Source organism: Eulemur rufifrons, chromosome 11 (genome assembly GCF_041146395.1).
Source record: "Eulemur rufifrons isolate Redbay chromosome 11, OSU_ERuf_1, whole genome shotgun sequence".
NCBI lineage: Eukaryota > Metazoa > Chordata > Mammalia > Primates > Lemuridae > Eulemur > Eulemur rufifrons.
In genome coordinates, this window is record NC_090993.1 from 10,653,952 (window position 1) to 10,680,488 (window position 26,537).

The window sequence follows — 26,537 nt, forward strand, 5'->3', positions numbered from 1 at the left end:
GGTAGCAAAGAAATAGAGTGGAAACCCAGGGAGGGGAATACGAGGTTAAGAAAGGGTGTCTCTGTGTGTGTGTGTGTGTGTGTGTGTGTGTCTGTGTACAGATGATGTAGCCACATGTTTCTGTAAGGTGATGGAAATGATCTGGCAGAGAGAAAGAGGGAGGGAGAAATTGATGCAGGAGAGAAAGGGGGCATTTGCTAGAATTCATGACCTTGTGAGCTGACAGAGGTGGCAACCACTGTGTGAGTGGAGGGGTGGCTTTAGGTCGGGAGCCGGGCAGTGTGCTCACCGTGCAAGAGAGGAGGCAGGATAAAGAGTGGAGATCTGCAGGCGCGCTCCCAGTGTGCTCGTGGGACCCTGTGACTGCCTCTGTTTTCTCAGTGAAGTTGGAGGCAAGGTCAACTCTGAGGGTAAGAACGGAATGTTGTGTGCCTCGCGGATCTGTGATACTTAACCCAAAGTGCAAAGGAGAATCGCTCTATCGGGGAAGAGCAGTCACTGCTAGAGCTTTTTTCTTTTTTTTAAGAGACTGGGTCTCGCTATGTTGCCCAAGCTGGAGTGCAGTGGCCATTCACAGGCACAATTCCACTACTGATCAGCACGGGAGTTTTGACCTGCTTCGTTTCCGCCCTGGGACAGTTCACCCCTCCTTAGGCAACCTGGTGGTCCCCTGCTCCCAGGAGGTCACCATACTGACACCAAACTGAGTGCGGACATCGATCACAGCGCACTGCAGTCCAGAACTCCTGGGCTCAAGTGATCCTCCTGCCCCAGCCTCTCAAGTAGCTGGGACTACAGGTATGCCACTGAGTCCAGCGCTTTTTTTTTTTTTTCTAAAGACAGGGTCCCACTCTGTCACCTGGGCTAGAGTGCAATGGGATCATCATAGCTCTCAGTGCAACCTCAGGTGATCCTCCTGCCTCAGCCTCCCTAGTAGCTGGGACTACAGACACGTGCCACCACTCCCAGCTAATTTTTCTGTTTTTGGTAGAGATGGGGTCTGGCTCTTGCTCAGGCTGGTCTCAAACTCCTGGCCTCAAGTGATCCGGTGTTATGATGGATGAGGGTGAGGAGCAAACACATATCCTTGAGTCTCCTTAGACTGTTATTGTGGGAAGATCCCAGAAAGCAATGGCAGTGTCACCTGGATGATGGCTAAGACACTGCAGGTAGGTCAAGAGAGGGAAGAACATTTATTTTTTAATCTCTTCTTCAGTAGTGCTTGAATTTTTATCGTATGCGTGTATTTTTTAGAAGCCTATTTACTGTATATGTTTGTGTGTAAGACTTGATATTTTACAGAAGCACTATAGCTGTCGTGTTTGTAAAAACAGAAAGGGGTCTTTAAACCAATTCCTCCCATGAGATAATTTGGTGAATGATTAGAGGCTGCGTGGCATTTGGGTTTCTGTGAAATCCAGGCATTGACACTTGAGTACTTGCAGCAAGTGAAATGTGCTGTTTCCATAGGTAGCACTTACTGTTTTCTATTTCAAATTACACCTTTGGTTCCTTTCCACAGGCAACAGAAACAGACATGAAAATCAGCATCTGCACTCGGGCCTACCATCTACTTGTGAAAAAACTGGGCTTTAATCCAAATGATATCATCTTTGACCCTAATATCCTAACCATTGGTACTGGGATGGAGGAACACAACTTGTATGCTATTAATTATATCCATGCAACAAAAGTCATTAAAGTAAGTGCAAGTATTTTCTCTCTTCTACACAAGACATGGCTCAAATTTATCACCTGGGTCCAGTGAATGTTTAGAGCTAACATATATTGATTGACTGAATTACTTTGAGCAACAATTAACATTCTTGTTTTTTTGGTCTGGGGGAGTTATAACTCCAAAATGCATTTAATGATTTGTTTTTACATTCATTAAAAATTTTTTTTTCAATATGTTAATTAAGGGGGTTACAAGTGTTTTTGTTGCATGGAGATCTTGTAATTATTAATGCTCAAGTCAGGGATTTTCCTGTGCCCATCACCAGAATAGTGTTCATTGTACCCAACAGGTAAGTTTTTATCCACACCCACCCTCCTGCCCTTCCCCTTCTTGGTTTCTCATGTCCTTTTTATCGCTTTGTGCCTGTGTGTACCCATCTATTAGCGAGAACATACGGTGTTTGGTTTTCCATTCGTGAGATACATCACTTAGGATATTGGTCTCCAGTTCCACCCAGATTGTTGCAAAAGTTATCAGTTCATTTTTTATGGCTAAATAGTACTCCATGGTGTACACACCACATTTTCTTTATCCATTCATAAATCGAAGGGCATTTAGATTGATTCCACATATTTTCAATTGTGAGTTGTGCTGTGATAAACATTCAACGTGCTTGTTCTTAGTACATTTTTTTAATGAAATGTAGGGGCCTTTATTTTTTTTCCCTTTTATATAATATTGTTTTAAATTATGAAGTGTAATATACACACAGGAGGATATATAAAACATAGATGTTGAGCATACTAAATAATTTATTATGAAGCATATAATAATTGTCACTTAGGTCCCGAAATAGAGCATGGCTAATGCCTCCTTATCTCTCCTCTTATGGTTACACCTCATTCTGAATTTTATGATGCTACTTTGTTGCTTTTCTTCATAATTTTATCACTTACATACATATATTTTATTTGCATCATTCATGGATTTTGTATTTGTGAATTTACCTACTCAGTAAAATTTATTTGTGACCTCAAAATCAATACTCAGTGTAGCTTCTGCAGTCATTTATGGGCGTACGCACGTACAGAGTGATGAAAAATCCGAGTGGCCCGACCCACATGTTCCCACGTGAGATCCAACATGGCGACAGTTTGCCTGCTCATTTCAGCTCTCGTTCAGTAAACAAATGTGCCTTTAGCAATCTATGTAATGCCATGTTTTTCACACTTTTATGCTTTTTGTTGGTGATTTCGGCTTCTAAAATGGTCCCCAAGCATAGTGCTAGTGCTGTCTAGTGTCGCTAAGAGCAAGAGGGCCATGGTGTGCTGCATGGAGAAAATGCATGTGTCAGACAAGCTTCGTTCAGGCGTGAGTTGCAGTACTGTTGGCCACGAAGCCAATGTTGATGAGTCAGCAATGCATATTAAATGAGGTATCTTTGAGCACACACGTACAACAAGGTTATGTAATGATTGGTTGATAAAAAATGTTGTGATGGGAGGCCCTGTATCTCCTCTGGGAGTGACGCTCCTGTATTCTCTAATTGAGTATGTGCGGTGATTTTATAGACCTTAACTACCACAAAATAATAAGAATTGACTGAATATCTAAATGATATAGTTTAGTTTGCTTGTTTTTGAGCTTAATAAAAATAGAATCATAAGATTCTTATGATTTTTTTTTTCCTTGCTCAAGCTCATTTTAAAGATTTATCTGTCTTACTGTAGCTATTCATTTCTGTTAATGTATCATATTCCATTTTATAATGATACCACAATGAGCTGTTTACTGTTGACGAACGTCCAGCCTGTGGACATCATGAGGAGAAATGCCGCTGTGAATGTTCTTGTACGTGTATCTTAGGCACACGTGCCTGAGTGTCTCCTAGCACGTATCCAAGAAGAGGCGTGGTTGGGTCATAGCAGTGGATAATAGCAAGCTGTCTGCCTAAATGCTTGAGCCAGTTTGTCCTCGAGGCAGGACAGTAAGGGACAGTTCCTGATATTCCACATGCCTGCTGGTGCTCGATGTAATCATGGGTGTGGTGGAAACCTCAATTTCCTTTTGTCCTTTCATAATGGGTCAAGTTTATAGTGCACTGGGAAGTTTGTTCATTTAGGCTATGGGAGCCTTCTAGTAGCTTGTGCATTCAATGCATAAGACAGGGTGTGGGGGTGTGAGAGAGAGAGTGTGTGTGTGTGTGTGTGTGTGTTCGTGTACATATACATGTGCTATCTCTGTCTCTTTCTTTCTCTATCATTTATCCAGCAACTATGATATGGAACACTCACCATGTGTTATATTCTATCATGATCACTGTAGATGTATACAGAGATACAGTAGAATTTTTTATTTATTTATTTATTTTTTTGAGACAGAGTCTCACTCTTTTGCCCAGGCTAGAGTGAGTGCCGTGGCGTTAGCCTAGCTCACAGCAACCTCAAACTCCTGAGCTCAAGCGATCCTCCTGTCTCAGCCTCCCGAGTAGCTGGGACTACAGGCATGCACCACCATGCCCGGCTAAGTTTTTCTATATATATTTTTAGCTGTCCATATAATTTCTTTCTATTTTTAGTAGAGATGGGGTCTCGCTCTTGCTCAGGCTGGTCTCGAACTCCTGAGCTCAAACGATCCGCCCACCTCGGCCTCCCAGAGTGCTAGGATTACAGGCGTGAGCCACCGCGCCCGGCCTAGAATTTTGTATTTTTCCTTTGGGAGGTTAGAGTCTAGCTGGAAAAACTATTTACGAAGCAGCACCTTTGTGACAACGTAATGTGGCAAGTTTTGGTCTATGTCTAGTAACAAGAAGCTCTGAATTACTTTGAACTTTATATATATAGTTTTTACTTTCCATTCCTATATAAAACTTAAGAGATGTGATTGTCGCTTTTGCCAAGATAGGGGAATCTCTTCACATTTTCAAATTCTTGCCAGGACACGTTACCTGGAGCCAGAGTAAGCGGAGGTCTTTCCAACTTGTCCTTCTCCTTCCGAGGAATGGAAGCCATCCGCGAAGCGATGCACGGGGTGTTCCTGTACCACGCCATCAAGGTATGGCAGAAGGCCTGTTTGCCCTGCTGACACCAGCTCGTCCCTGGGGCAGGGATTTTCAAACTGGGGCCCGCAGGCTGACTTCGGCCTACTGCCAGTTTCTGTGAATAAGATTTTATGGGGACGAAGCCACTCCCGTTCACTTATATCTTGTCTGCGGTTGCTTTTACGCTGCAGCAGCAGGGTTGAGTAGTCGTGACAGAGGCCACGGCCTGAGACAGTTCCTATCTGGCCCTTGACGGAAAAAGTTTACAGATGCCTGATTTAGGGTATGGCTTGGAAATCCTCATTTTTCTTTCTATTGCCCTTAGTTTGGGATGGACATGGGGATAGTGAATGCTGGAAATCTCCCTGTGTATGATGACATCCATAAGGACCTTCTGCAGCTCTGTGAAGATCTCATCTGGAATAAAGACCCCGAGGCCACTGAGAAGCTCCTACGTTACGCCCAGGTAGAGAGAAGCATGTTCTAATGGATGCCTTTTTCCTATCTTTGAATGTATTACTTACATATAGTTATTAGACCTCATTGTGGAGTAAAAGCAGGTATCTGATCCTGTCTTTGGATCATCGACAATTTCCAGAGAGCTGCAAAGCAGGTGCTGTGGGCAGGGCGAGGACCGAGAAACACATCATACCCAGGCTGCTTCGCTATTCTGAACTTACCTTTCTTAATTTACAGAAACCTTTATTTTAAAATGTAAAATTTTTTTTTCTTGTACCAAAGCAACACATATTAATTCTAGAAAATTTACAAAATACAGGTAAGCAAAGGAGGAAAATACAAATCACTCGTAATCCCACCACTCAGAGGTAACCACTGTTGAGATTTTGTCATAACCTTCTAGTCATGTGGGCTTTTTTCTTTTTGCAAAGTGAATATGCACTCAAAGGTACATACACACATGCATCTTTTACAAAAGTAAAACAATACTCTAGATGCTGTCTTTGTTTGGCAGTATACTGGGATCATATTTCCATTTTATTCAATATTTTTCTACTTCATCATTTAAAATGGCTATTTTGGATTTTCTTGTGTGGCTGTGTTAGTATTACCTGGTCCCCATTGATATGCTTAGGTTTTTATGCCTGTTTATGTTAGAATCTGGTCCGTCTGTAGCAAGGTTCTGCAGTTCAAGGCTCGAGGTCTGTACATATTTGATTGATTGATTGATTGGGAGAGAGTCTTGCTCTGTCACGGGGGCTAGAGTGCCGTGGCGTCAGCTTAGCTCACAGCAACCTCGAACTCTTGGGCTCAAGCGATCCTCCTGCCTCAGCCTCCAGAGTAGCTGGGACGCATCATCAAGCCTGGCTAATTTTTTTTTTCGATTTTTAGTAGGGCCAGGGTCTCACTCTTGCTCAGGCTAGTCTCGAACTCCTGATCTCCTCTTGCCTGGGCCTCTCAGTGTGCTAGGATTACGGGCATGAGCCATCGCACCCGGCCTGTACATATTTGATTTATACAAATGAGAATAATTATAGCTAAGTCAAGGATCAGTTCCTTGTTTCCCACTTATGATATTAATATGTTGGGCACAGTCCTAGGCACATTATCTATCACAGATGCTGCTTCCTAGAATTTAGTTTAAGGAAAGCCCAGCTCCACCCCGGTGGCCCTGCCGGCCATCTGCGATGGCTGGTTCCCCGAGACACGCAGCCTGTGGCCCGGCCAGGTCTTGTCACTGCAGGTGGAGCAGCTGCTCCACCTCTAGTGCTCCTGGTACCAGGATGCCCTGGTCTTCCGCAGTAAGACCTAGGCAATGTGCTGGTGCTGGATGGCGTCATCTAGTGCACGGAAACGCCGACTTCAGGGAGCCCATGCGACGACTGACACAGAAGCAGGGGGGACAGATGTAGCTGAAATGCCACCACTCAGACGTGCACTGGGCAGCCTTTGTGCTGAGTTCGCCCAAGGCCCTGAATGATGTGAGTTGAGCCTGAGTGTCGCCACTGCCCAGGATCTGGGGACAGGGAGCCTCCAGGGTGCCTGGGCCCCTCCAGCCCCGGAGCAGACCTGCCAGCTCTCACCCACCAACCAGGTGTTACAGGCCCCCGAATGCTGCCCGGCGTGCCTGCTGGGCGGACTGTCCGTGCGTCTGTCTGGGCACTCAGCCTGCGAGCCTGTACCTCTGCCTGCGTTGCCCCCTCACCCACCAAACACGTGTGTTTATCACAACAACAGCAAAAGAGATCTTACCTCAAAATCACTTGCATTTTAATCTGTTTAAGAGAGTGATGGCAAGGAAAGACATTTTCCCCACAAAGCACGTTGGAAAAGCGGTAGGATGCTTTTACGTCTTGTGCCAACTCTGTTGATGTTTTCCATGTTAGAATCTGAATTTAACTCTGACAGAACTGCTGACTTTTCCTCTGCCACGGAAGAGTCATAAAATGTTCTGGAAGAAGGATAGGACAGTATAGGATGAACTGCATCCTTGTTTTGTCAGCCTTACTGGTGGCAAGACCTAGATTTCTGAAATTGCTCGCGGAAGCCTTAGGGAGTTCAGACTCTGCCAGCGTGCACGTGACCCTCCTCGGCGTTCCTTAAAAACGCTTCTGCTTTCTCACAGGGACCCGGGACAGAATGTCTAAAGTCTTGGTTGTTGCAAATATAATCAAGTTCTGCTTCTCAGCTCATTACGTAAGAAAGACGCCCCAGATTTTTTCAATTTCGATGACTATTTCTACTCACATAGACAGAGCTCAGCCCTTTCTTATTCTTTGACCGTAGAGACGTGGATGTTAAACACCGTTCAGTTCTCAGTCGTAGCTTATCTTCCACCTAGTAGGGGGCCCTTCGTTAATAACTGTCTAAGACAGAATTCTGTTGCGGGCCAGAGGGGCATCATAGCTTCTATTATACAATCATGAAGTCATCTTGGTGAGTTCTTAATTAGCCCGTGAAATGATGAGCTATTTCATCTCTCCCCACCTGCCCGGAGGAAGCAGCTCTCACTTATTTGTAAGACCACCCCCATGTAAGGTTTGTTGACGCTGCGTTTTATCTCCGGCGTTCTTTTTGGTCTGTGTTCACTTTTAGCTCTTGTTTACAAGTTCTCGTTTCTGTATATTATCCTGAGCTGCCTAGAAGTTTGGCCCCTAGAGGCACAGCAGGAGTGAGGAAGGTCTTAATAGCAATTGCAAGAGCTTAACAATCCATCATACGAAATTTCCTCCTTCTTAATGTAACCGCAAGGACTTATTATAAGCCATTGACTCCTCTGTCAGGTAGGCTGTCTGCATTCAAGGCGACTTCTGCTGCCATTAAGGGAGTTAACACATGAACTGCCACGTGAGTCGTATTTAACTCACCCTAGGTTTTTGTTTTTGTTTTTGTTTTTTTTTTTTTAGACAGAGTCTCGCTCTGTTGCCCAGGCTAGAGTGAGTGCCGTGGCGTCAGCTTAGCTCACAGCAACCTCAAACTCCTGGGCTCAAGCGATCCTCCTGTCTCAGCCTCCTGAGTAGCTGGGACTATAGGCATGCACCACCATGCCCGGCTAATTTTTTCTATATATATTTTTTAGTTGGCCAGATAATTTCTTTCTATTTTTTTTTTTTAGTAGAGACGGGGTCTCGCTCTTGCTCAGACTGGTCTCGAACTCCTGATCTCGAGCAATCCACCCGCCTCAGCCTCCCAGAGTGCTGGGATTACAGGCGTGGGCCACCACGCCCAGCTAACTCACGCTAGTTTTGAGCCCGGGTCCTCGTGAAGCAAAACCTGGGCAAAAAACCCTGCAGTTTGGTTCGTGGAAACCTTACTTATTGATGTTCTTCGTGTTACAATTAATATTGAGAAATTAATTCTAAAAATGTGGATTAAATGAATAGAAGTCAATAAATTTCATTTTTCATTAAATTAGAAAGGATCGTTTTGGTTTCCTAGTTTTTATTCTGTTTTCATAATAAAACACCAGGGCCCCAAGGAAAAAAAATGTGTTTTCTAGTGTGGCAGTCAACGTGTTAATAACCAAAACAGGTGCACGCTAGTAACCCGCGGGAGTGGCCGGCTCCGGAGCAATTCCCTGGGATACACTGGTGCAAATGGAGCACGAAGAGCAGGAATATTATGAGGTCAATAAGGGTTGAGGATTGTTTTTTTTTCTTTGTAAGAGAACGATTATCTCTTTTTGTCATTAAATGACGAGGTTTGTATCCAAGTCCTGTCTGATACATCATCGAAAGTGTGGGGAAGAATGCTCACCCTGATCCTCCAGGGCTCTTCCGTCCCACATCCGGGGAGTAAAGGGCCTTTTTTTCTTTTCTTTTTTTTTTTTTTAATAATTCTAACTGACCTGTGGTAAGTTATTTTGGGGAATAAAAAATTATGTGTCATGGTACCGTATAATTTACATGGAGTTTCTTTTTTTTTTTTTTTTTTGAGACAGAATCTCGCTCTGTTGCCTGGGCTAGAGTGCTGTGGCGTCAGCCTAGCTCACAGCAACCTCAAACTCTTGGGCTCAAGCGATCCTCCTGCCTCAGCCTCCCGAGTAGCTGGGACTACAGGGATGCGTCATCGTGCCTGGCTAATTTTTTTTCTATGTATTTTTTTTTTGCTGTTCAAATCATTTCTTGCTATTTTTAGTAGAGGCAGGGTCTCGCTCTTGCTCAGGCTGGTCTCGAACTCCTGATCTCGAGTGATCCTCCCTCCTCAGCCTCCTAGAGTGCTAGGATTACAGGCGTGAGCCACTGCGCCCGGCCTACACGGAGTTTCTTTATTAAGTGATACCCCAGTGGAGGCCATGCCTCCATTGGACTGGAGGGATCCCTGCTCTGGACAGATTGGCTTTCTCTGGTGACCCTGGGTCTTGAGAATGTCCTGGATACTTTTCTGGCAAAGTCGCTCACGTCTTCAGGTCGCCTGTTCCTTGATCTTTGCCATGTGAGCTCCCTTTCTTCTCTGGCTTTCTCTGGAACACTCTGTTCCCCTTGATGCCGGTCCGGTTTGGTCACCTACATCACCACGAAGCTCCTGTGAGGCAGAAGCAACTCCAGAAGAGGAGGAAGTGGCTTTGCTCAAGGTGCGGCCAGATGCACATGACAGTTGCTTGGTCCTTTTGCTCGGTAGCTTCTATTTACGGAGCGTCCACAGTGTGCCCGGGGTCTGGTCTACCTGAGTGTGTGAGACTGAGCAGCACCTTGTGTTTACATCACAGGGAATCCCCCATTTTATAACTACTCGGAAAGCAAGATGGGCTCAGCCTGCCATCTTGTACTTCCGAAATAACTGCTTTTAATTGGTACCGGTTCATCTTAAGTATTGATTTTCAGAGTCAAGTCTGTCGGGTTTGGAGTACAGCTCTCCGGTGGGGTAGTTTTCATTCATTGCAGCCTCCAACACTTCAGTGAAATCTATTGGCCTTTGTGTCCTCATTTGCCTCTGCCCACAAACGCGTATTATTAACCCCCTCCCCGCCCCACAAATCTGGCGCGTTGCGGTATTTTTCTGTGATCACACCAGGTCCTTTTTTCAAGAGTGGTTGGAACACAGCAAATTCCATCCCTCAGGCAAGAATTGTTTGATTGTGTGGCTATTAGGACAAATGGTGTTTTGTGTATCAAGTGATAGAAACGTGAGCATTAGGAGGACTGCTTCTTTTTTAATTATACCATCTTATTTGGACTTTTCAGTATGTGAGAGAGCCCTCGTGTCCCTGTTACTGCATTTACCACGCTGGCTTGAAATCTGGGAGTTCTCCCCAGTTCCTTCCTGCTTGTCCGTTACTTGATGCCCTTTTATTTGTCTTGTCCCGCCCTGCTGTTACCAGCACTGAGCCCAGGTCTTTGTCACGGATTGTTAAAATATTCTCCCCTTTTTTGGGGTTCCCTTAAAAATGCTACTTTGAATGTTACTCTGTAGCTTCAGAACTCTGAATGATATCCCCTCTCTGCCCACGCAATTGCCTGGAAGGTTAAATTCAAACTCCACAGCGTGGATTTTTGGCCCTCTGTGACTTGGCCTCTCCCATCCTATGCAAACATCGCTCCCGCAAAATCAGTTTTTGTTCAGCATTAATTCATGCAGCTAATATTTACTGAACTCTCGCTTTGTGTCATGCACTTTGCTGACCTTAGGGGATCTAACGGGTGAGAGAGATGTGCTTTTCCCTCTGAGAGCCTGGAGCTCAGTGCTACGTGCAGAGAGGTACAGAGGCAGTTGTCACGCGGTGTGGCCAGTGCTGCAAAGGCGAGTGCAGGACGCTGGGGGAATGCCGCGGGGGCCCCTGACGGCGAAAGTGGGGTGTTAGGGAAAGCTTCCCAGAGCGAGTGGTGGGTGAGTGAGCTCTGGAAGAGCAATGGGCAGCCAGGCCGCGGTCTGGGGTTGGAGTGTGGTGCTGCTGGTCCCTGCCAGGGCAGGGTGTTGGCATCCAGCCAGAGCCTGGCGGGCTGCAGATTGTCGGGAATGGTGGAGGATAAGGCTGAAGATGAAGATTTCATCAGAAGTTGAAGCCCGACCACGGCGTAGGGAGGCGTGGTGAGGAGTCGACACCGTGTTCTGAGAGCCACAGGGAACTTGGAAAGGGTTTCTTCACAGGGCAGCGGTTGGATCAGATTTGCATGTGGGCCAGGCCCCTCTGGCCACGGTGTGGAAGGTGAATCGGACACCGGGGCGATTCTGGGCTGCCGAGCCCAGTGTGTTCCTGGACTGCGGGGTGGAAGTGGGGTGGAGAGAAGGATGCTGAGCAGGTGGAATCGTTAGGACGAGGTGGTTGAACGTGAGGAATGGTCGGAGATTCAGGGGTGACACTTAGGTTTCTGGTTTGGGCAGCTGGTGTCACCAGGTGGGGGAAGAAAACAGTACAGTAGTGCAGTTTACCACGTGTGCCGTGACCATTGCACTTTTGTCCCTTTGCTGAGTCCGTCCCTGCTCAAGACCCAGCGTCCTTGAAGCCTTTCTTCCCCCGCCCCAGGTTATGATGCCCACTCCTTAATTAAAACTCCTTTGTACCTAGTCTGTATTATATACTCGTTTAGCCCCTGACATATACACCCTCTTTTGCTCACCTTTCTTTGTGTATTTTTCCACCTCCCTCATTATATGGCTGTGTTAGTCTGTTTTCTGTTGCTATAGCAGAATACCAAAGACTGGGTAATTTAAAAAGAAAAGAAGCTTCTTTAGCTCACAGATCTGGAGACCGGGAAGTCCAAGAGCCCAGAGCTGGCATCTGGCTTGGGCCTTCTTGCTGGGTCAAAACGTAGCAGAGGCAAGAGCAAGAGAGCCAGAGAGATAACAAAGCCACTCCCATGATAGCGTCAGTCCAGCCCTCATTAATCCATTAATCCACTCATGAGGGCAGAGGGATTAAGTTTCTAACACATGAACTTTTGGGGGACACAGTCAAACCATGGAAATGGCAAAGTCCTCAAGAGCATAGACCGCGCCTTACACCTCTTGGTGTCCCCACCCCCAGGATGCTGTCCGACTCGCCTTCATCATGGCCTCTGTACGCTTGTTTGTGGGTAACAATGGTCGTCCTTGTTGAGAGCCTTGAAAGCTCATTGGGTTTGGAGTATAGCTTCTCTCACTGTCCTGGAGATACTTTGTCCTAAGTTATTATCTTTAGGAAAGAACGAAAGAAAAAAAAAAATGGAGCCTTACTCTATCTCTACTTAAAGTTCAAATCCTAGAGGATTTTTTCTCTGTCCTTCTTTCCTTCCCCCAAACATTTATTGAGATAGTATTTCATGCTGGACCTTCTCCTAGGGGCTGGAAATGTCAAAGAATAGGACACAGGAGGTTTCTTTTTCATGTCGAACAGTTCAGTAAGTGACCAGTTGTATACATTTCTTGGGCCTAATTTTAATTCAGACTCATGGCAAAGGAGGGAAGAAAGTCATCCAGACCGATGAGTGGAGGAGCGGCCCGGTGGAAGAGCGCCTGGAGTATGCCCTTGTGAAGGTGAGTCTGGGGGCCTGGAGTACGCCCTTGTGAAGGTGAGTCTGGGGGCCTGGAGTACGCCCTTGTGAAGGTGAGTTTGGGGGCCTAAGGTGAGTTTGGGGGGCAGCTCGTCGTGCCCTCTGGTGCTGGTGCTGGAGGTGCAGCGCTGACAGCAGCTGGATAAGGAGGTGCCCTTCTCAACTTGGGGACGTCCTCCCCGCCCCCTGCCAGCAGCACATTTGACAGTGTCCAGAGACAGTTTTGGTTCTCACAACCATACGTGGGAGGTGTTACTGGCATCTGGTGCCCAGAGATGCTGCTAAACATCTACCATGCACAGGATAGCCCCATACAGCAAAGAATTTTCCAGCCCAAATGTCAGTAGTGCTAATGCCGAGAACCCCATCCTAGACCAAGTTGTCCTCAGTCAGCGAGTCAGTCCTGGCTCTTCTGCTGATAGTTGGAATTTTAGGTAAGAGAAATAATCTCCTGGCTTCAGTTTCCTCATCTGTGAGTCTGGAGAATCTTGCAGTTCTTTTTTTGGCTCTAGAATCTAACTTCTAACTCTGGGACCCTTTGAGATTCACATATTTCAGTCTGTGGAGCTAGTCAGCCACATCCAGGGATCATTGAACAGGGGACTCTGGGGGCTTGTCAGCGAATGCCAGGGAAGTCAGTGACGGCCTCACGGATTTGAACTTGGCTGCAGGCCCCGCCCAGTGCCCCTCCTCCCCCAGCCCCACAACCCGACAGTGAGAAAACACTGATTTCACTGCAGGTATTTATTAAACACTAGAGTATAAGTGTATTTTATTATGCATTTGAACTTATCAGTCCTCCTCCTCTCAATAATAGTTCACTTTATTGAGGTACTAACCTTTTAAAAAATATTTTTAAATTGACAGATAAAATTATACGTATTTACTATGTACAACATATTATTTTGTTGAAGTATATGAGGTGTTTACTTTGCATCAATAAAGCCACTAAGCACTTCACATAGGTTATCTCATTTAATCCTCAAAATTATAATTTTGTTATACTGTTATGTTATAACAGTATCATATCGGCCGGGCGCGGTGGCTCACGCCTGTAATCCTAGCACTCTGGGAGGCCGAGGCGGGTGGATCGCTCAAGGTCAGGAGTTCGAGACCAGCCTGAGCAACAGCGAGACCCCGTCTCTACTAAAAATAGAAAAAAATTATATGGACAACTAAAAATATATATATAGAAAAATTAGCCGGGCATAGTGGTGCATGCCTGTAGTCCCAGCTACTCGGGAGGCTGAGGCAGGAGGATCGCTTGAGCCCAGGAGTTTGAGGTTGCTGTGAGCTAGGCTGACGCCACGGCACTCACTCTAGCCTGGGCAACAAAGTGAGACTCTGTCTCAAAAAAAAAAAAAAAAAACAAAACAGTATCATATCATATCATAACACTGTTATAATATTATACTGTTATAATTATATAATTATACTATTATAATTATACTGCTATAATTATTATATAATTGCAATATTGTACTGTTTTAATATTATAATTGAGGAAACTGAGGCTTAATAAATTACCAAAATTAGTGTTAGAAGCCAGATTCAAACCTTTGCAGTCTGATTCTGGAACCCATGCTCTTTTTTAAGCATCTCTATGATTCATTCTTTGTTGGCTGTTTGGATTCAAGTCAATTTTTTAATGTGATTATTTTTTTTCTTTTTTTTTAATAGGGCATTGAAAAATACATTATTGAAGATACCGAGGAAGCCAGGTTAAACCAGGAAAAATATCCCCGACCTCTGAATATAATTGAAGGACCCCTGATGAATGGCATGAAGGTTGTTGGTGATCTTTTCGGAGCTGGAAAAATGTTTCTACCCCAGGTTGGCAAAAGATGGGGAGACATTGTCACAGTTGAATCTTTTGTGACTCTTTTAATAAATGGTGATTTGGGGTATGTTTCTCAGGCTTCAGTTTGGACAAGAGATCGAGGGCATTATCAGTCTGGTCGTTCCTTCCCTGACTGTGTTTAGCAGGCAAGTCAGGAAAAAGTCATCTTTACAGCGACGTGGAGGTCAGAGATCATCTGAAAATTTTTAGCATCATCATCTTTTTGTTCTAATTTATGTTCTGATGAGCTTCTTCTTGCCCCCAATGCCTATCTCTCTCCCCCAAAAGTAAAATAAAACCCAAGATAAATGTAAAGTTACTAATATTAAGATTCGATTTGACCATCAGCCAGTGTTCATCTTTAAGCATGCAGATTTTGAGAAAAATGCTACTGTTTTAAATAATGGTACATGAAAAGATGTGTTTCAAGTAAAACCAGAACTCTATTTGGTTTACAGCAGCCGCTAACCACGTCAGTTAACAACACTGTTGAGCATCCAGGGTGGGGCCGAGAGGCATATGAAAGCCTAAAAGGCCCTCTTCTTGCTTATGCTGAAGGCTTAGTTTTAAGTGAGCTGTAGTCGTGCTGGGGATCGAGAAGAGAAGTCTGGGAATGAGCCTATGGGAGGGAAGCCTGGAACCTGAAGGGTATGTGGAACTCGAAGGAGTGGTGGAAGGCCTCCTTAGAGAGAACAAATAGCCAGCCCAAGTTCAGAGGCCAGAAATTGCGTTTGATTTCTAGTCTTGCTTTCCCTCTGCTGTGCCTGATTCACTGGAGGGAACTTACTCCTTATCCTGCCCACCATCAAAAGCAGACTCGGTGTAGCTGGCCTCAGGGCAAAGCGTGCATTCTTAATTTGTGCCAAAATTTCGCAAGTGGCTGTTCCTGTGGCTTGGAAAAGACACCTGACTCTGCGCTTTTTTCCTCAGGTTATAAAGTCAGCCCGGGTCATGAAGAAGGCTGTTGGCCACCTCATCCCCTTCATGGAAAAAGAAAGAGAAGAAACCAGGGTGCTTAGTGGCACCGTAGAAGAAGAGGCAAGTCTCTTTGTCCAGGCCTGTGGGCCTTTAAGGAACTGGCCTGGGAGACTCTTGCCGAGGGGTGGGGGTGGGGCCTAAGCACGCTAGCTCGCTGTGCTTGTCACTGAAGATAAAGCAGAGAGATGATCCAGCATCTTTCCCCTTTCCACCCAGTGTCAGAATACTCTGGGATTTTCTTTTGAACGTGGCTTCATGAAATTTTTAATATAGACATAATTTTTTCAGTCAGAGCCCATGTTTTTGAGACAAAAACCAGTTCATTCCTTTGCTGCTTCACTGACTGACAATTTCCAAAGCTTCTACTATGTGCCAAATACTGTGCTAGACACTAGCTACACAGACACGTCCCTGCCCCTGAGGTAATTGGGTGATGTTTGTTTTTGGAAAACTCTCACCTGAATATTGTCTCTCTCCTGGTGATGTCCTTGGCACGACTTCTGGATCCAATTGAATTATTGGCTGCACCACCCGAGCAAATCATTAAGCCTTTTGACCTTGTTTAGCTCCCTGAGAAGCTCAGTTAGCTTTGGCCCCCAGGATTCTGAAGTCTTAAATTGATCCAAGTTTGTGAATGGCTCAGCTGTAGTGTTTATGAAAACTGCTCTTGCTTTGTTTGCTTTTTTTTCCTTTTCTCTCCCTCTCTAATTATGTGTGTATGTGTTATAGGTCCCAGGTAGGAGGATTTTTTTTTTTTGAAAAATAATAATATACATTTGTCAAATAATTTTTTGCAGTTAAGGACGTAGTCTTCAGCGTTGGGGCTGTTTCGTGTTTGAACTTCAGCTGTTCTTTGAGCCAGTAGAGCCCATGATCTTGGTTCAAGCCCCTTGGCCAGCCAACGAGGCGGCCCCCTTGGAACTGCTCAGACTTACAACGCTTTGCCTGTAGAGCATGGGATGTGGGTCCCGGGTCTATTTTTGGGTTGTCTTGGTTGTATTAAATTACTTTCTATGCTGGCCCTGTGTGGCTTGGAGAACGAGGTGATCTGCTCTAACCACGCCCGGCCGTGCTGAGCGGCTCCACTTCCTCCCCAGGACCCTTACCAAGGCACCATCGTGCTGGCCACCGTCAAAGGAGACGTGCACGACATAGGCAAGAACATAGTTGGAGTCGTCCTTGGCTGCAATAATTTCAGGTAAGTTAGGACCTCGCCTCTTTCAGCTCTTTCCGTTTAAAAATGAAAAGTGTTTTTAACAGGATAATTCTTTATTGGGGCGAGGTGGGTAGGGCATGGCAGTGGATTTTAGAGGTTATTTTTTATTTCTTTTCACTTGCTGTATTTTCAAATTTTCTGCAGTGAGCATAGCATTTCGAATGAAATAAGTTAGTAATACCTATTGTGTGTTCGATAAGCACACAATAGTAAAAGCTATTCAAGCGGGATTGCAGCAGCCAAGAGGATTCCTGGAAGTGGGCGTGGTGACCAAGGCTCTAGTGGCTGGAACATCAGGCTTCTTCCCAGAGCCACATTCGCTTCTTCCTCTCAGCAAGCTGGCAGGTTTTAGAGCCGACTCTGCTGAGACCTTGGCTAAACGGAGTTTTCCAGGAAGGCTTCGTCTGTACAAGTCTCCCTTTGCTTTGCTTAGAGCCAGACCATGTGTTCTTTTTGGTGATAATGAAGCTAGTTTTTGGAATGTTGTATACAAGTAAAACCCCCTTCTGATATCTCTCATTATAATGAATAAATATTCATAACAAAGTTATTTCCATGTGGGAGCTGATGACCTGCACTGAGTATATACTTTGCTCAGAGTTGAGCATATTCTTTATAATGAACGGCCTTCCCCGGGCCAGGTCCAGCCAAAAGTCCTTTTGAGTCATGGGCTTCTTTCCCATGTGCTGTTTTTTCTAGATAGAGAAGTGAGAATTGGCTGGAGTTATAGTTGTGTCCCTAAGAAGTCTTTTCTTTGTTGTCTAGTAACAATTACCTTTTAAATCCCCTTCCTACTGTCAACATTTTTATTCACCTCTGCCTTCACAAACACTTCTCATTGCCTACTCACTTACTGTCAAAGATTCCCTCTCCTAGTCCTAGAAGTGAGGAATGGAATACTGTTTCTTTCAATGTATTTATTATTTTTTTAAAAATATAAACATATTGGAGATTGCTTATTATAATGAGATTTTACCTAGATGGTAAGTACTCGGATAAGGTGTTTGCTTCCTAAAATACACAAGACATTTCTGCTGTTGTCTCTTTTTTTTTCCAAACATGATGTTGTTGGTTTCTGTTCACATTCATCGCAACCAGTTAAAATTCAGTCCATTTAACAAATGTTTATACATCACCTGCTACATACCAGGCATTGTGCTAGAGCAGGGTTGGGGAACCTTTTCATGTTGCAAGCTGCATTAATTTAGCTGTAACCAAATAAGGCCACATTCAAGAAACTTCAATTAGATACACTTTCAAATGTACGCTATTTTGTAAAAATCTAACTACTATGTACTTAATAATTTCAAAAAATGAAAACTGTTTGTTGATTTTAAAGTTAACTAACCTTTTAGTGACTGTGTTACGTCTGCTTTTTGTTGGAAAGCATTTCAATGTTTGGTTGCAGCATGGAGTTGCGCAGTTTCAGTAGATCCTCCAGAATGGGTATCAGTCACTTGTGACCTTAAAGGGCATCTCGGTTTGGGTTAGGGAGAAGCGTGGCGGTTCTCCAGGTGCTACCGCAGTGAACGTCAGCAGTTCTGACGGCTCCTTACTAAGCCCGAGGCTTTCCTGCAGGAAGTCGGTGTCCTCTGTCCTGTGCATTGGGGGTTTGCGTATCTTTGCTAATAAGTCTAACTGGAGAAACCTCTTCTGATGGAACTTTAATTTCTCTTTACAAAAGTATAAATGAACGTGCAAACTTCCTATCAAACAGCCCTTTGGCTTGTGGCTCAAAACACTTGGAGTCTTGCATTGGTGAGTTTATTTTTGTGGTGTCGGCTAGTAGACAAGAGCGGCTGGAGCTCTGCCTTCTGGAGGAATGTTTGCTTTTGCTGAGCGGCAGCGCCAGGCTGATGTGCTTGGGGGAATCACCCAGCTAGTGAGTGACTCCTGCAGACTAGTCAGTATCCAATCCTTCCCTTTCCTAGCTTTTTCCATTGATGCAGTAAGTCTCACAAAATGATAACAATGGTTTTTCTTGCTCAGGAACAAAGAAGTGAAGAGCCAAAAAGGATAGTTCTATTTAGACAGACAATGACCTTTTTTTTTTTTAAATCAGGAATGTGTTACGATGCAATAGAATTTGCAAATTTGAGGATTTGCGTAGAAGTAGGGATGTGTTCACCTTGAGTCTACTGATACCTGATATTTATTTACCACCTTATAATTTATACAGTACTTTTATTATATATAACTGATTTTTTTCTTTGTCATCTTTTTTGTTGTTTTTTGTTTGTTTGTTTTGGTTCTCTTCTTATCTTTCATCCTTTCTTTTCATGGTTTTGACTTTACCCTGCCTGCATCAGAGTTATTGTATTTCTCATTTTACAGATGGGAAAACCGAGGCTTAGAGAACCTCAGTGATTTCTTTCTGGTGTCCTGGCTAGGAAGTGGCAGGGCTTCTGACTCCCGGAGCTGGGAGTCCGTGTACTGGATCACTTTACTTTCCAATATTGTTCTGACTTGCAAACAACTTTAACTTCAATGTCTAGTATTAATACGAGGCATACCTTGTTTTATCGTGTTTCCCTTTATTGGGCTTCACAGATGTTTCATTTTTTACGAACTGAAGGTTTGTGGTAACCCTGCGTATATTAAGCAAGTCTCTTGATGCCATTTTGCCAGCAGCCTGCGCTCAATTCATGTCTCTGTGTCGCATTTTGCTAATTCTCACAATATTTCACACTCATTATTATATCTATCATGGTTATCTGTGATCAGTGATCTTTGATGTTACTAGAATAATTGTTTTGGGGCACTGTGAACAACACCCATAGAAGATGTCAAACTTAATCCATAAATGTTTGTGTTCTGGCTGCTGCACTGACCGGCCATTGTCCTCTCCCATCTCTCTCTCTCTCCCAGGCCTCCCTACTCCCGGAAACACAACAGTATTGAAATTAGGCCAATTAATGACCCTACCACGGCCTCTAAATGTTCAGGTGAAAGGAAGAGTTGCATGTCTCTCACTTCAAATGAACAGCTAGAAATGATTAAGTTTGATGAGGAAGTCGTGTCAAAAGCTGAGCTAGGCCCAGAGCTCGGCCTCTTGTGCCAAACAGCCTAGTTGTGAATGCAAAGGAAAAGGTCTTGAAGGAAGTTAAACGAAGTTAAAGAAGGAAGTTAAAAGTGCTAGTCTGGTGAACACACAAATGATAAAGAAAGCGAAACAGCTTTATTGCTGATACAGAGAAAGCTTGAGTGGTCTGGGTAGATCAAACTGGCCACCGCATTCCCTAAATCAAAGCCTAATCCAGAGCAAGGCCTGAACGCCCTTCAATTCTGCAAAGGCTGGGAGAGTTGGGGAAGCTGCAGAAGAAAAGTTTGAAGCTGGCAGAGGTTGGTTCATGAGATTTAAGGAAAGAAACCATCTCCGAGACATAAAAGTACAAGGTGAAGCAGCAGGTGCTGATGCAGAAGCTGCCGCAAGTCATCCAGAAGATCTGGCTAAGATAACTGATGAAGGTGGCAACGCTAAACAGATTTTCAATGCAGACTAAACAGTTTTCCATTGGAAGAAGATGCCATCTAGGACTTCATAGCTAGAGAGGAGAAGGCAATGGCTGAGTTCAAAGGACAGGCTGACTTTCTTGTTAGGGGCTAGCGCAGCGGGTGACTTTAAGTTGAAGTCAGTGCTCCTTGACTATTCTGAAAATCCTAGGCCTTTGAATTATGCTAAATCTACTCTGTGCTCTGTAAGTGCAACAATAAAGCCTAGATGACAGCACATCTGTTTATAGCCTGGTTTACTTAATATTTTAAGCCCACTGTTGAGACCTGCTGCTCAGAAAAAAAAAAGATTCATTTCAAAATATTACTGCTCATTGGCAATGCACGTGGTCACCCAAGAGCTCTGATGGAGATGAATGTTGTTTCCATGCCTTTTTTTTTTGTTTTTTGAGACAGTGTCTCGCTTTGTTGCCCAGGCTAGAGTGAGTGCCGTGGCGTCAGCCTAGCTCACAGCAACCTCAAACTCCTGGGCTCAAGCGATCCTTCTACCTCAGCCTCCCAAGTCGCTGGGACTACAGGCATGTGCCACCATGTCTGGCTAATTTTTTCTATATATTTTTAGTTGTCCGGCTGGTTTCTTTCTATTTTTAGTACAGACGAGGTCTCGCTCTTGCTCAGGCTGGTCTCGAACTTCTGACCTCTAGCAATCCTCCCATCTCGGCCTCCCAGAGTGCTAGGATTACAGGTGTGAGCCACCGCACCCGGCTGCCATGCCTTCTAACACAACATCATTCTGCAGCCCATGGGTCAAGGAATAATTTTGACTTTCAAGTCTCATTAAGAAATACATTTCATAAAGCTATAGCTGCCATGGATAGTGATTCCTCTAAACAAGGTAAATTGAAAACATTCTCAAAGTGATTCTCCATTCTAGATGCCACTAAAAACATTCATGATTCATGGGAGGAGATCAAAATATCCACATTAACAGGAATTTGGAAGAAATTGATTCCAGCGCTCATAGATGACTTTGAAGTGTTCAAGACTTCAGTAGAGGAAGTAATTGCATATGTAGCGAAATAGCAAGAGAACTTGAATTGGAAATGGAGCCTGAAGACATGACTGAATTGCTCCAATCTCATGATCAAACTTGAACACACCAAGAGTTGCATCTTATCGATGAGCAAAGAAAGTGTTTTCTTGAGATGGAATCTACTCCTGGCGAAGAGGCTGTGAACATTGTTGAAATGACAACAAGGATTTAGAATATTATATACTTAGATGATGAAGCAGCAGCAGGATTTGAGAGAATTGACTCCAATTGTGAAAGCAGTTCCATGGTGGATAAAAAGCTGCCCACCAGCCTTGCATGCTCCAAAGAGATCTTTCATGACAGGAAGAGTCAACTGATGCAAGAGCTTCATTTTTGTCTCATTTTGAGGAATTGCCACAGCCACTCCGGCCTTCAGCATCCACCACCCTGAATCAGTTAGCAGTCAACACGGAGGCAAGACCCTCCACCAGTAAAAGGATTATGACTCGCTAAAGGGTCAGATGACCATTCGCATCTCTTTAAGCAATAAAATATTTTTAAATTAAGGCATATACATTGTTCTCTTAGACATAATGCTATTGCAAACTTAATAGACGACAGTATGGTACAAACATAACTTTTATATGTGTTGGGAAACCAAAAAATTCATGCAACTTACTTGATTAGAATACTAGCTTTATTGCAGCGCTGTGGAACTGAACCCACAGTATCACAGAGGTATGCCTGTGTTCTAAATTCCCCTTAAGAAACAATTTAGAATATTTAGAAATATTTTTTAACATATTTGATTTACATTAAAATCGATTTTAGATATGCTCTCTAATAATCACTATAGAAAAAAGACAAATGTGGACTTTTTCCATTCAACAGATGCACACTGTTTGATTGTATAAGAAAAAGTATGCTATATCATTAGAAATGTTAAAATTATATCTCATACATCTAGTACTTTAAAAAATATGGATCTGGTGAAAAGGATAATGAGGCATATTTCTGTTTTAGCTGGTGGTTCTTAGTATAACTCTCTGGTACGAGTGAAAAAGAAGCGTTATGTGGCTGAGCATGGAAACAATTTGAAACTGTATACTGGAGTGTTCAGCTGAGCGAGGAAAATGTCTCTATCTAAGTCAAGGCACACTAGTCTAATCTCTTCTTAGCACCTCAGATTCTCACTGATAATTATTTGGAGGCTTTTGACCCATTTATATTTTGGAGGGAAGACTTTCAAGAATTCGTTTTATTTTTTTTTAAAAAGTAGAAATCGCAACAGACCCCATGAGCACTGCTTAACTGCAGGTTGGAAACCGTGACTGGGACTACAGACTGGTAGGGCACTGCCATCTAGTGGTGGCACTTGTGAATTGCAGGAGCAGCAGACAGGCTGCCGAAGTGACAGCAAATGTCAGGCACTTTAAGGGACGCAGATGCACAGTTTTATTTTCCTTTTTAATGTATTCTCTAGAGGAAAAAGACTTTTTATCTCATATTACAATATTTATTTTCCAAATTTTATGTACCCTTAAATAGTATTAGATGCAGCTTACTTTTTTTTTTCTGAATTAGAAGCCCAGATTAAATGCTTGCAATTATAGCTCTGTTCTAAGCTCTTTAGAAAGAAGATTATAAAATCAGCATTTTCCATACATTTCATTTTAATTTTAGTCTCTCATGTGGCAAAATATAAGAATGTGTCCAGGGAGAGGCTGACAGACATGCATGTGGCTCAAAGGGATGAAGGGAAACGAGAGAGGGTGAAGGAAGGTGGGGTTTTGTGTGCTGGAGGTGAGAGGGAATGGAGAGGGGGATGGGAAGAGTGGTGGCAGGTGCAGAAGGCAGGGTTGGAGCTGACCCAAGCCCTCCTCTCCAGGCCCCAGGGTCCCCAGGGACTTCCAGACGGTTCATGACTGCGGACCTTAATGGTGTTGATCTCTACCTACACTTCCCACTGTTTCCTTCATCTAGTTCATACCCACTTTGTTTTCCAAAATTCAACTCAGACATCGCCCCTGGCATGCCTCTAACTGTCATTCAGTTTAGGCTTCCGTAGCATGCTGTAAATGCCTCCATTGTAGCACTTGTCACCGCGTATTCTAGTTCAGAGCTTGCCAACACTTTCTCAACTCAGATGTGCCAAGAAACTCATGCTCTTTCCTGCTTGGAGGGTAGAGCTGGGACCTCAGTTCTAGATTGGTTGCCAAGAGCACCCTCCTTTGTGTATCCCAGCACTGTAAATATCATTTTCTAAGTGCTAAAAAAAAAAAAAAGTTGAGAAATGCTCCTCTAATTAATAGCATATTTGACGGTTTCCCCAACAAGACATCTTTGAAGGGAGGCTAATAGGTTGGGAGTTGAACTTGTCTCCCAGGCCCCCAGCTCACTGTTCTCGGTCCTCTTCTGACCCCACTGACCAGTGGTTGTCACTCGTCTGCTGATTTCGCCTCTGAGCGATCCCTAAACACAGGAATGTTCCAGGGCTCAGCCCTTGGACCTCTTCTGTGTCTCCTCACTGTCTTGGTGTCTAGGTTAGTGCTTCTCAGACTTCAGCGTGCCTCCTCATCACCTGGGGATGTTGCTAAAAGTTAGATTTGGTGAGCTAGGTCTGGACTTGCGGGCCTGCATTTCTAATGAGCTGTCAGGTAGTGCTGGTGCTGGGTTCACCTCGAGCAACCAGGCCTGGGACAGGCTTAAGTCACCCCATCCCATCTCAAGACTTGAGTATCATCTGCCGTGCTAACAGGCCCTTTACATCCAATGTGGATTTTCTCTGCCAAACTCCAGACTCAATATATCCAGTTGACGACCTGAGAGCTCCATTTGGTTATTTAAAGAAACCTCAAACTTCACATTTTGCAAATTGAACTAGTTGCCGCCAACTTGTGAATACCTTCCCTGTTTCAATAAGTGCCAACTCCATTTTCCTTGCTGCTCAGACCAAAACCCTTGAGTCATCTTGACTCATCGCTTTTCTCATAACCCAGTTGTAATCCACCAGTTCTACACTCACAGTGTTTCCAGGATCTGACCACCTCTCACTGCCTACACTGCTTCCACGCGGAGCCAAACTGTTGCCATTTGTTGCCTGGATTTTGCAGCAACCTAACCAGTCTCTGCTTCTACCTTGGACTTCTTCCAGGCCAGAGTGAAACTGTTAAATCTAAGTCAGATTTCTTACTCAGCTGTTCAAATCCTCCAGTGACTCCTCTTTTTCACTCAGTAAAACCCAGAGCGCCCCCACCAGGGGTCTGCAAGGCCCTGCATCAGTGGGCGTAACCTAGGAGCTGCCAGAGCCCCACCCCTGGCCAATGAAATCACAGTCTCCAGGGAGTGAAGTCCAAGCTTCAGTTTGTCTGATTTTGGGAGAAGGTCCTCTGATGATTCCGATGTGCAGTCTCCAGGCTCTGGCTTCTCCTCCTCCTGCAAACTCATCTACCTGCACCTTTCTCCCTCCCCATTTGTGTTGGATCCACAACGACCTCCTTGCTCTTCCTTAGATAAGGCAAGCATGCATCCAAGACGTGCCTGAAGGAAACACTGCTGAAAACAAGAAAACGCAGTGAGAACAAGACGATTCTTGCCACTGTAGTGATGATTTTTAGTTGAATCTTAAAAATATATATAACATTGAAAAAATCAGCTTTGAAATGTATGCCTTTTTTCTTGATTTAAAAGCAATATGCAATTTTCCCTAGTTTTATATACAACAGTCTATGCTTAGTCATCGTTTAACAAAAGATCCAGTTACTAGACTTTCTTCGAGATGTTTTTTAAAAAAGCGTGTGGTGCCGTCTCACTCTTCTTATAACTTGCGTGGTTATGTCATCAACACCTCTCGCATTCATTTGCTACCAGGTTAGTTCGATAGCAAGCTGACTGTAATTTTCATTGCTTTGAAATCGTCTTACTTTTTAGTGAAGATTCCCTATGTGCTAATTTACTGTTTTAAAAAAACACAGACTCCTTTTTAAAAGTTACACGAGAACAAGCTAAAAATCCAACAGTGTTCAAGGTCATAGGGTGAGAAGCGAGTCTCCTTCCTGCCCCAGGGTCCAGCACCCACTGTCACCAGCTGGTACTGTCATGGAGTCATTTTTAAGCATTCTTTTTTAAAAATTTATTTAAACAGTTTTACCTATGTAATTTTAAGAATTGTTGACATAATGAAATAAGTGAAAATGCATGCTGTAAGTTTTTAAATATCTTTTTTTAAATTTTATTATTTTTTTTATTTCAGTGCATTGTGGGGTTACAAATGTTTAGGTTATGTATATTGCCTTTGCCCCATCTGAGTCCGAGCTTCAAGCATGTCCATCTTTAAATATCTTTTAACAAACACGCTTGATAAAATTAAATTGTAAAAATGACTGACATTGTGGATACTCTTTAAATCTAAAATGCTACAGAAGAGTAGTATACAGAACATTTTCCCGGTTAGACATCCTGTTTCCTCTGAGTTCCAGGAAGCTCTCCTCCGGGAACTGAAGTTGCTCTGGCATTATTGGGTTGTCTGAGAGTGTGCTCCAGGCTTTCTGTGCCCCAACCTCTGTCTCCGCTCCTGTGTGTGTCCCTCCAGAGTCAGCCTCTGCTTTGAGTCTCGCTCGGGACCCGACCTCTTCCTGATCATCCTCCCCACTGGCTTCCATGTTCAGCAGATAGTTTTTGAGGAACTTTCTCAGCATTTTTTAGTGTCCTAAATGGATACGATAATGGGTTTTGGGGTCCTGATTCAGATCCCAACTCTGCTGCTACTTAGTTGTGTGGCTGGACAAGTGGCTTCACTTCTCCGGGCCCTTCCTCCTTCAGATGGGACCCCGGGTTGCTCTGCGGATGCATTGAGATGGCTATGCAAAAAGCTTAGCACAGTGTCTGTCAACAGATGCATCAATAAACAAAATGTGCTATATCCGTACAGTGGAATATTACGCAGCCTTTAAAAAGACTGAAGTTCTGACAAACACTAAAATGAGATTGAACATTGAAGACATTGTGCTAAGTGAAATAAACCAAAAGGGCAAATACCGTATGGTTCCAGTCATACGAAATATCTAGATTATATAGTTCATATAGTCAGAAAGTCGCATAGAGGTTACTAGGGGTTGGGGCAGTGGCGTGGGAGGGAAGAAGGGGGGGAAGTTACTGCTAAATGGTTATAGTGTTTCTGTTTGGTAAAATAGTTTGGGACATAAATAGTGGTAATGCTTGCACGACAATGAAATTGTAATTAATGCCACTGAATTGTACAGTTAAAAATGGTTAAAATGGAAAGTAATATATATATTTTGCTACAGTTTAAAAAATAACGATATACCACAAGCCATTGAATTGTTGACTTTAAATGGGTGAACTCCATGGT

General features: G+C 43.9%; 1 protein-coding gene across 3 annotated transcripts in view; it reads left to right on the top strand.

Annotated features, from left to right (window-relative positions):
* Positions 1-26,537, top strand: part of MTR (5-methyltetrahydrofolate-homocysteine methyltransferase) — a 94,542-nt gene that overhangs the window by 42,206 nt on the left and 25,799 nt on the right. For 2 of the 3 annotated variants that reach the window (XM_069484570.1, XM_069484572.1), the window contains exons 16-22: positions 1,523-1,702; positions 4,616-4,732; positions 5,044-5,184; positions 12,540-12,629; positions 14,327-14,479; positions 15,417-15,524; positions 16,562-16,662. In XM_069484570.1, the coding sequence (XP_069340671.1) occupies positions 1,523-1,702; positions 4,616-4,732; positions 5,044-5,184; positions 12,540-12,629; positions 14,327-14,479; positions 15,417-15,524; positions 16,562-16,662 (890 nt within the window). The remainder of the gene's footprint in view (positions 1-1,522; positions 1,703-4,615; positions 4,733-5,043; positions 5,185-12,539; positions 12,630-14,326; positions 14,480-15,416; positions 15,525-16,561; positions 16,663-26,537) is intronic. The other variant, XM_069484571.1, reaches the window with a different exon arrangement.